This window comes from Zingiber officinale, chromosome 10A (assembly GCF_018446385.1).
Source record: "Zingiber officinale cultivar Zhangliang chromosome 10A, Zo_v1.1, whole genome shotgun sequence".
NCBI lineage: Eukaryota > Viridiplantae > Streptophyta > Magnoliopsida > Zingiberales > Zingiberaceae > Zingiber > Zingiber officinale.
This window is the reverse complement of record NC_056004.1, coordinates 30,494,568-30,504,086: the sequence shown is the minus strand read 5'-3', so window position 1 is coordinate 30,504,086 and position 9,519 is coordinate 30,494,568. Positions and strand designations below refer to the sequence as shown.

Here is a 9,519-nt window from a genome sequence, read left to right as displayed (position 1 = left end):
TTCGGCTTTCCTCCGAGCCGCCTGTGCTTCTTCTACCTTGATGTAGCAGGCAGCTTTTTCCACCATCTCATCAAAATTTCAAGCGAAATTTTTGATGAGATCTCTGAAGAATTCTCCTTCCCCTAATCCATGAGAGAATGCGCTCATCAGAATCTCCGAAGTGGCGGTGGAGACATCCTGGGCCACTTGATTGAAACGGTTGATATAACTTCTTAAGGGCTCGGTCAGCCCTTGCTTAAGAGCGAAAAGACAGTGATCCATCTTCTGATATTTTTTACTGCTGGCAAAACGACGCAGAAATGCCGTCTTGAAATACAAGAAACAAGTGATGGATCCTTGAGGTAGCCCATCAAACAACTTTAACGCCGAGCCAGCTAAAGTGTTCAAGAAAACTCGACAATTGACAGCATCACTGTATTAATGCAGCAGGGCTGCATTTTTAAACTTGCGTAAATGCTCTTCCGGGTCTTTGCTCCCGTCATACTCTCCGATCGACGGGGCCCTGTAGCCCTTAGGCAATCTTTCATTCAAAATCATGCCCGAGAATGGCACTCTCTCATCCGGATCTTCCGGGAATACTTCTGGTATGATGAGAGCCTTTCCTTTCTTCGAATCTCTGGGCAAGGAACTTTCAGCCATGGAGACTTGAGGCTGTTCTTTCTTAAGGCTGAGGCCCTGGGGCTCTGGCTGATAATACCCCATGCCAGGCTCGCAATAAGGAACCTGAGGAAACCCCTCGGGCTATTTTCTCTTAGAGTCTCGATCTGAAACAGGGAGGGGCTCCTTGGAAGCTTCAGCAGGAGCTTGTCACGGTCGCGAGACAGTCGCTTGCTTCTCGAAGGCTGCTCGCCTCTTGGCCTCCTTGAAGAGCTCGTATTCTCCGGCGGTCATGGTGACGTTGATGCGGCCAGACTCCTCCATCTTCACTTTCCGAAACAGGTTGTTGTGTTCCCACAGATGGCACCAAATTTGATCTCGTCCGGAAGCTGAGTCGGATGAAGGCGGGCCTCGATGTACTGGAAGTTGACGGAAAGTCGCCGAGGCGTCATATCTACCTGGCACCCCCTGGAAAGGTTCGCACGGGTGGCTGACGAAGGGAGATGACTAGGACGATGACACTACGGCTTTGCGCACACTCAGACGAGCCCACAAGTCATTAGAGACCAGAAACCAGGGAAAAAGTCCCCGCGTCAGGCCCTCCGACGCTCAAGTCAGGTACTTTTCCCCAGAAAACACAGAGAAAGGACGAAAAGTAAAGACTAATGAGAAATGACGAGTGAGCGTCCTTGCATAAGGGACAAAGCATCCCTTTTTATACTGCAACAGAAGTTTCTGGGTCTGACGGGTGTCAGGGAATGTCGGCTGTCAGGCTTTGTCTAGCGGTGAATGACACGTGACACCTTCTTATAGGCTGGCGATGGAATAAAAAGGGGTACTGAGCCCCAACTGTTCGCATATTATCTGACACACTGATTATTCTCTGGCATTTTCTGACAGACAGTTATAGTTCCCTGACTTCTTTGTCCTGTAGTGCTTGGACGCTAGGTCTATATTCCACGGTCTGTATTCCAACCTGTCTCTGTATGCTGTTATCCATGGTTTGTACATTCCGACTTGCACGCCTAGGTCTATATCCTGACCTGCTTCTGTCCGTTATTCTCCATGGCTTGTGCGTTCCGACCTGTGTACGCTCGATCTAGTTCCGGACCTGCTTCTACTTATTATCTGTGGCTTGTATGTTCCGACCTACCCGCCCAAGTCCGTATCCCGACCTGCTTCTGTCCGCTGTTATCCATGACCTGTACGTTCCGACCTGCATGCCAGGCCTATATCCCGACCTGCTTCTGTCCGTTATTATCTATGGCCTATACGTTCTGACCTGTACGCCATGTCTGTATCCCGACCTGCATCTGTCTGATGTTATCCATGGTTTGTACATTCCGACCTGCACGCCTAGATCTGTATCCTGACTTGCTTCTGTCTGCTATTCTCCATGGATTATACGTTCCAACCTGTACGCCAGGTCTGTATCGCGACCTGTATCTGTCCGCTATTATCCATGGCCTGTACGTTCCGACCTGTATGCCAGGTCTGTATCCCGACTTGCATCTGTCTGATGTTATTCATGTTTTGTACATTCTGACCTGCACGCCTAGATCTGTATCCTGACCTGCTTCTGTCCGCTATTCTCCATGGCTTATATGTTCCGACCTGTACGCCAGGTTTGTATCCCGACCTACATTTGTCCGCTATTATCTATGGCCTGTACATTCCGACCTGCACGCATAGATCTGAATCATGACCTGTTTCTGTCCGCTATTCTCCATGGCTTATACGTTCCGACCTGTACGCCAAGTCTGTATCCCGACCTGCATCTGTCCGCTATTATCCATGGCCTGTACGTTCCGACTTGTACGCCCAATTTGTTCTACACCAGGGACCTTCTTTCCTTTACCTTTACTTGGCTTGTGGGCTCAGTTCTCAGCTGTATCTGGCTCGTGGGCCCGACCCTTGATCGCTATCAGGGCTGGCACTTGTCCGACTTATAATCCTATCCTCTGACCGTCCCGTCAGCTGAGACTTTAACCCTGGCCACGTAAGCTTGACTTCTGACCAGCCACGAAGGCTGGACTTCTGACCTCCACGTAAGCCTGACTTCTGACCTCCACGTAAGCTTGACTTTTGACCAGCCCGGAGACTTGACTTCTGACCAACCACGGAAGCTTGACTTCTGACCATCTTATGATCCTGACTCCTAACCACATCATTTTACTAACCCCACGAATATGTACCGTATCACCATTATTTCTTACCTAATAATGAGAATTTATACAGAACAATTATATATTTTAGGTGTATAATAAGAATTTTAGACTAGGTATAGCCCAAGAGAATCTGAACTTGAATCAGAAAAAATACAGAATCTTCGCAACTGACCATGCGCTGTGGACCAAATCGACACCTCATCCACGCATGTGAATCGCGTGCTTGGAAATATAAATGACGCTGTCGATCTACTTACTCATGACCGGTCCCTCTTCCACTCCGTTACCCACAGCTGACCCTGAGCCGCCCCCTTACTCCGAACGGACGGGCAAGATGTAGCCACGTTGGAATAAGAAGTGGTCCCGCTTGGTCCAGTCCACACCCGCGTGAGCCGCGGTTATGTTACGCTGCAACCTCCTTCCTCGAACGAGACGGAGGCGATCCTACCGTGTGCACGCGCCGCCTCCTTTTTTTGTCTCTCGCTCTCACGCCGAAACATATAAATAACCTTCCCCGTGCATCGCCGCTATTGCGCCCCCAAATCTCGATCGCTCGCCCAATTCATGATGGCTTACCAGACTACTCCTCCTCTCTTCGCCTCCGCCGCTGCCTCCGTCGTCGACTACTACGAAGAAGACTTTTCTTATTACTACTCCTTCTTCGAAGACGCCGCCGCCGCCACTGCCTCGGCTCCTCAGTCTTCATTATTGGCCCCCGCCGCTGACATGGAGCATAACTCCAAGAAACGTCCGAGGGTGGATGATCCCCTCCCGACACGGTTCGTAGCGATCAAGCCTTCCGTGTCCTCTTCCCCACCGCCTCCCGAATTCACAGAGGAGGAGGATTCCATAGCGCCGGCGAAGCCCCATCAACGCCGCCTCTGGGTGAAGGACCGGAGTCGGGACTGGTGGGACCGGTACAACCACCCGGATCTACCCGAGGAGGAGTTCCGGCAAGCTTTCCGGATGTCCCGCGCCACCTTCGACTTCCTCTGCGACGAGCTCGGGTCGGCCATCGCGAAAGAGGATACGGCTCTCCGCGCCGCCATCCCCGTCCGGCAGCGCGTCGCTGTGTGCGTGTGGCGCCTCGCTACTGGCGAGCCCCTACGACTCGTCTCCCGTCGATTCGGGCTCGGCATCTCCACTTGCCACAAGCTCGTCTTGGAGGTCTGCACCGCCATACGTAACGTGCTAATGCCGCGGACGCTCCTCTGGCCCGCTCCGGAAGCCGCCGCCGCCATGGCGGCGCGGTTCGAGGCTCTCTCAGGGATTCCCAATGTGGTCGGCGCGATGTACACGACTCACATTCCCATCGTCGCCCCCAAGGACAGAGTCGCGGCCTACTTCAACCGGCGCCACACGGAGCGCAACCAGAAGACGTCATACACTATCACTGTCCAAGGCGTGGTCGACCCCGACGGCGCCTTCACTGACATCTGCATCGGGTGGCCCGGCTCCATGGCCGACGACCATGTGCTCGAGAAATCGGCCCTCTACCAGCGCGCTAACGGCGGCCAATTGAGCCACCAGTGGATTGTCGGCGGTGTCAGCTATCCTCTGCTGGACTGGGTGCTCGTTCCTTACGCCCAACCGAACCTCACATGGGCACAGCACGCCTTCAATGAGAAGATCGGGGACGTTCACAGGGTGGCGAAGCAGGCCTTTGCCAGGTTCAAGGGCAGGTGGGGATGCCTGCAGAAGAGAACCGAAGTGAAGCTGTCAGACTTGCCGATGTTCCTGGGCGCTTGCTGCGTCCTCCACAACATATGCGAGATGAGAAAGAAGACGATGGACGCCGATATGGAATTTGAACTGGTGGACGACGAAGTGGTGCCAGAGAATAGCATCCGAACGATGAGCGCCGTACAGACTAGAGATAGCATTGCCCACAACTTGTTGCACCACGGCCTTGCCGGAATGGCCTCCTTGTAGGCTTTGCTGCAAGCCCAGCAATCTGTTATTCTCTCGTTCTGAAACAGAGAGAAGGAAAGAAAGCTCATGTGGAAGGAATTGTTGATGCAGAGCAATGGCTAAGATTTGGGAGGATCAAAACAATAATACTATAGATAGATTGGTAAATTAGACATGTCTCATAAACCAGATTGTTTTTGGATTTTTGGTGACTTGGTGTGTTGTTTTCTCAACGAGGAAAAAGAAATGAGACTGAATTCATTCAGCAACATGAACAAAACAGCAGAGTACTCTATTTTGACATTCTATGAGTCATTGGTGGCACTTTGGTTGCTTGGTTATTGATCAAGTATCCTGTTTCAGTGTTTACATATTTAGATCAAATTGATATTGATCCGGTCTAAAGGTGTGGAGAGGACGTGTTGGGCAGGTGAGCATTGCTGTTGACCGGGAGATAACTTTGTTAGGGAGAAACGATGACGCCTGGTATTTCTTCCTGTTCCTCTCTGTTCATATTCGAAAAAGCAAATAGAACGTAGGGCAAAAATCAGGGAGGGGGCCTCTGTCGCAGACCCTCTGATGCTCAAATAAGTACAGTGGCCTAGCGAAATGTATAAAGTATCAAGCATGCAATGTACCTTGTCAACGGAGAGAACCCTTTTTTATATCGCCTCTTATAACCTCCACAATAATGAGATGGTAAAGAATATTCAGTAATAGAAAATATCAAGTAATGGAAGACATAGAGTTTTCCTTCGAGGAATCTTCCATTACATGTGTATGAATAGTCTTTTGTAATCCTCTGTAGTAATGATAGAAGTTGAGTAATCACTCCCATAAGAAGATTCTATTGTATGTATGTGTTAGATATCAAAATATTTCCTGGTGAATAGTTGTTATTCTCTGACGGATTATTGTGATTTACTAACAATATTGTCCCCTGAAGGTAATCCGACCGGCCACATATTTCATCGACTATATGTAACAAGAGATTAATAAGAATGGGGAATTGAGTTACTTCAGTCCGATCGACAATTAGGTCGACCAGATTATATACTGAGCTGTATTGTAATAGTGAGAAATGAGCTGTTCTCTAAGTCCAAACGACATTGAGTCCAACTGGCTGTATACCGAGAGTGTCTTTGTTGTGAAGCGGGGAGCACAACTTTAGGTCCATTCGACACTTTAGACTAAGCAACCATAAGTCATAAGACTTACCCTTGAATTGTTATGTTGGGATATGGAAGTTCGACCAGATATCATCTTGGTAGACTGTATGTTAGGAGAGATTGCCTTTGTTGTATACTGAAAGAATACTTCTGGAGGATGGGGAGTTGAGACCTGTTTGCTCGGCCGATATTAGGGCAGTTCGGGTTTATCTTATATATCTTAACATCAAGTGGGGTGATAAGTCCTCTCGGTCCGGTCGGATATTAGGGTCAGCCAACCGTATGTAGAGAGACTTATACCTAAAGAATCGGGTACTGAGTCCTCTTGAAGCCTTAGCGTTAAAGTGCTTAACCCGAGCTTCAGTGCATACACTCTGACTTGAATTGTCACGTCATCATGATTTTGACCACTACCTCACTTTGACTTTGACCACCACAACCTCTAGGCCAGCTTATAACATACCATATCACTATTCTCCCCTTCAAGTCTAGTCAAAGAAGGTTTGTAGCTGACTAACTAGACCTAAGTCTTATATCCATCCGATTGTCCAATTTACTAGTCCGACCAGCTAATTGCGCTTCTGCTCATCCATTAAGGCTACAGTCAACATTGTTTTCTTTGGGAAAATGTGTGTTAGACGTTTGGTATGCTTAAGCAGTGTGACGACGTTCGAAGAACGAGAAGTTAGAAAGGAAGCTTTCTTAAGGAGAAAGATGGAGTTGGATTCGAGTAAACTCAACTCCAAGTAGCCGGAGCATCACCCAAGAAGAGGTCAGCATATGGGAGCTGATTTGCCTTCTGCCTTATGGAAGGCGCCTTCCATGGCTTGGAAGGCGCCTTTGATAAACAGTGCAAAGGCACCTTCGCTAGCCGCTAGCCGAGGATAAAGTTTTATCCTAGGCGAATAAACTTTATTCGATGGAAGATGCCTTGGATCTCTTTGAAGATGTCTTCAAGTTGTTGATAATATTTTTCAAGGGCTATAAAAAAACCCTGGACTTAGGAAATTAACAACTCTTGTATTCATTTTCTAGCACATTTTTAAGTGTTCAACGAGTGTAGTAGGCTTTTTGGTCTACATAAAGGAGATCTTAGTGCTTTCTTTTACCTTGGATTAATAACCGCCTTGGTTGTAACCAAGTAATGTCACGCCCCCAAAGGAGCCCCTACCGAAAAATTTCGACAGCACCTCCCCTGTACCGGTGACAATCTAAAGCATAAATACATACAAAATACATCAGCCACATGCGGTTGGAATATATAAACAACCACGCAGTTATAAAATCAGCCCACTCGGCTAAAACAAGAATAAAACACAACCACGCAGTTATATATATACAATAGACAGCCCACTCGGCTGTATTAAACCAACACAGTGGAAAAACGATAACGAAAGCCCATACAAAACAAATCAACACACTGCTAGCCGGCTAGGCTTTATACAACAACCACAACAACAAATATAATAACACACCAAATACAACAATCACCAAATACAAATAAAAGATATACAAAACCCGAAACGATCATCGGATGTGGTGTAGGACCCGGCAGACAGGAAGCGACACACCAACCATCTACCTGCTACCTGAAAACATAAAGGTACAAATGCGGTGGTGAGTATAGGTAACTCAGCGGGTAATAGACAGGATAATGCATGGTCTATAAATAAACATGGAGATCAAAAGTGTACAGTCTCAGCAGAGAATAAAGAACATGATCATACTAACATATCCAATAAACACAACTACCAGTACCAGTCTATCTCACATGGTATAATGCTCATAACTGACATACAAAACTGCACATGCCACAACTGACAAGATGATAAACACATACCCAATCTGGAGACGACACATGGTACAATGATCAGTAAACTCACCGGATCTACAACAAACCCACTCATAACACCTGTGCAATATAAATACAACTGCATATACATGAAAAATAAATGACATGTATGCAGCATAGCAACCATATGCAACAAGCATATCTCAAACAAGTACAACAACCACAATCACATGCATCTATTATCTACTAGGCATGTATGCAAATATATCTCCAAAGATGCACCGCGCATCATATGCAAAAAATGTGCATGCATGCTCTATGGTCACCCCGCCACCTCTCTAGACACCATGACCCCTGTATGGCCGAGAGGCTCGGGTTCGTGACAAACCGTACTAGCCTCCAGTACATGCACCGCTATAGACGGCCGAAGCGGACGGTCAGCTAAGTAGTTATATAACTACATAGCTAAGGGTCCCTGACCACTCACATCTCTAGCCCTCTGACTATTGTACCCTCAAGACTCACTACTCTAAGACTGACAACCCTCTCAACCACAAGAGAGACGATAGTCGTCAGTATGCAATGAATGATGAACATGATATATATATATATATATATATATATATATATAATCATGATACGGACATCGTCATCATCCATGCAAACTCAAACTCCACATGAGTGACCCACAACACGGGTATAATCGTCATGATATCTCCACATATCCCACCAAACACATATATATAACTACACATGTATAAGCAACCAAGAATCTCCAACAATCCCCCTAGATACATGTACACAGAACATATGTACAATCAACACGTATCCTCCAGTAAACACATCAGACACGTGTATATACAACAAATATACAATCAACACAACTCCCCCAATCATCTCACTAGACAAATGTATACACGACATACAAATAGACAATCATCATATGAACACCACCAACGAGGAATCCCCTACCATACATACTCTACATGTAAAAATACCACAGAGTATAGATAACCAAAGTGCAGACTGTATAAGAATTAAATAGATCATCACAAGGGTCAAACATCAGTATCAAGCAGGAAAGCAACATACGAACATGATATAAGGTAAAACAACCTAATTCATCAAATAAAACCATGCACTAAGCTCAATAAAAATCTACATAGAGCCAAGGAAGAAATACCCGCCTTTATACATAGATCGTGTCCACAAATCCCACGTCGAGACGCTCGTCCCGAATCCAAATCCTGCAACAATCAATATGTTTATATTTTATTTAGCTAAATTCATATGAATTAAATAGCTAAATAAAATCTCAAACCCAGTAGGTTCACTCCAATCAAATCCGATCTCTGACTAATCCCCCAAATCAACACATCCTTTAATCCAATAACAAATCCATCTCTCTAATATCAATTCATCTCATAATGATATCAACCCACAAAACCTATCACAAAATCAAGTCTCCATCATAAATCCACATCAACCTAACATCATCATCAACAACTAACCAAACCACCACAATATCAATCCAATGAATTCGATTAACGATTATGTAGTCATCTACAACAAACCACTAAACTTATTAACCATACCACAACAACTTACAACTCCAAATCTACTACATATCCAAAACAATCCAAGACTATCAACTGAGTATGACTTAACAAACTCAAATTCTTATTCCAGACACAAATCTATTTCACCAACTAATTAATCGGCTAGTATAAAAATGAATTCAAATCTATATCCATATAAAGCTGAATATATCTTACCTCAATCCAAAACTGCAGCCACACCCTTTGATGAAAAAATCTGAAGTTACTGTGGAGAAAAATGGAGCTTCCCCACCAATTCACAACTGGTCCGGCACAAACAGGGG

The 9,519-nt window shown here is 46.1% G+C and overlaps 1 protein-coding gene across 1 annotated transcript; it reads left to right on the top strand.

The window, feature by feature from the left end:
- Positions 1 to 3,286: 3,286 nt before the first annotated feature.
- Positions 3,287 to 4,977, top strand: LOC122027730 (protein ALP1-like). Its single transcript, XM_042586739.1, has one exon. It carries the CDS (start codon positions 3,330 to 3,332, stop codon positions 4,695 to 4,697), a length of 1,368 nt encoding a protein of 455 aa, XP_042442673.1. The 5' UTR covers positions 3,287 to 3,329; the 3' UTR covers positions 4,698 to 4,977.
- The last annotated feature ends 4,542 nt before the right edge of the window (positions 4,978 to 9,519 follow it).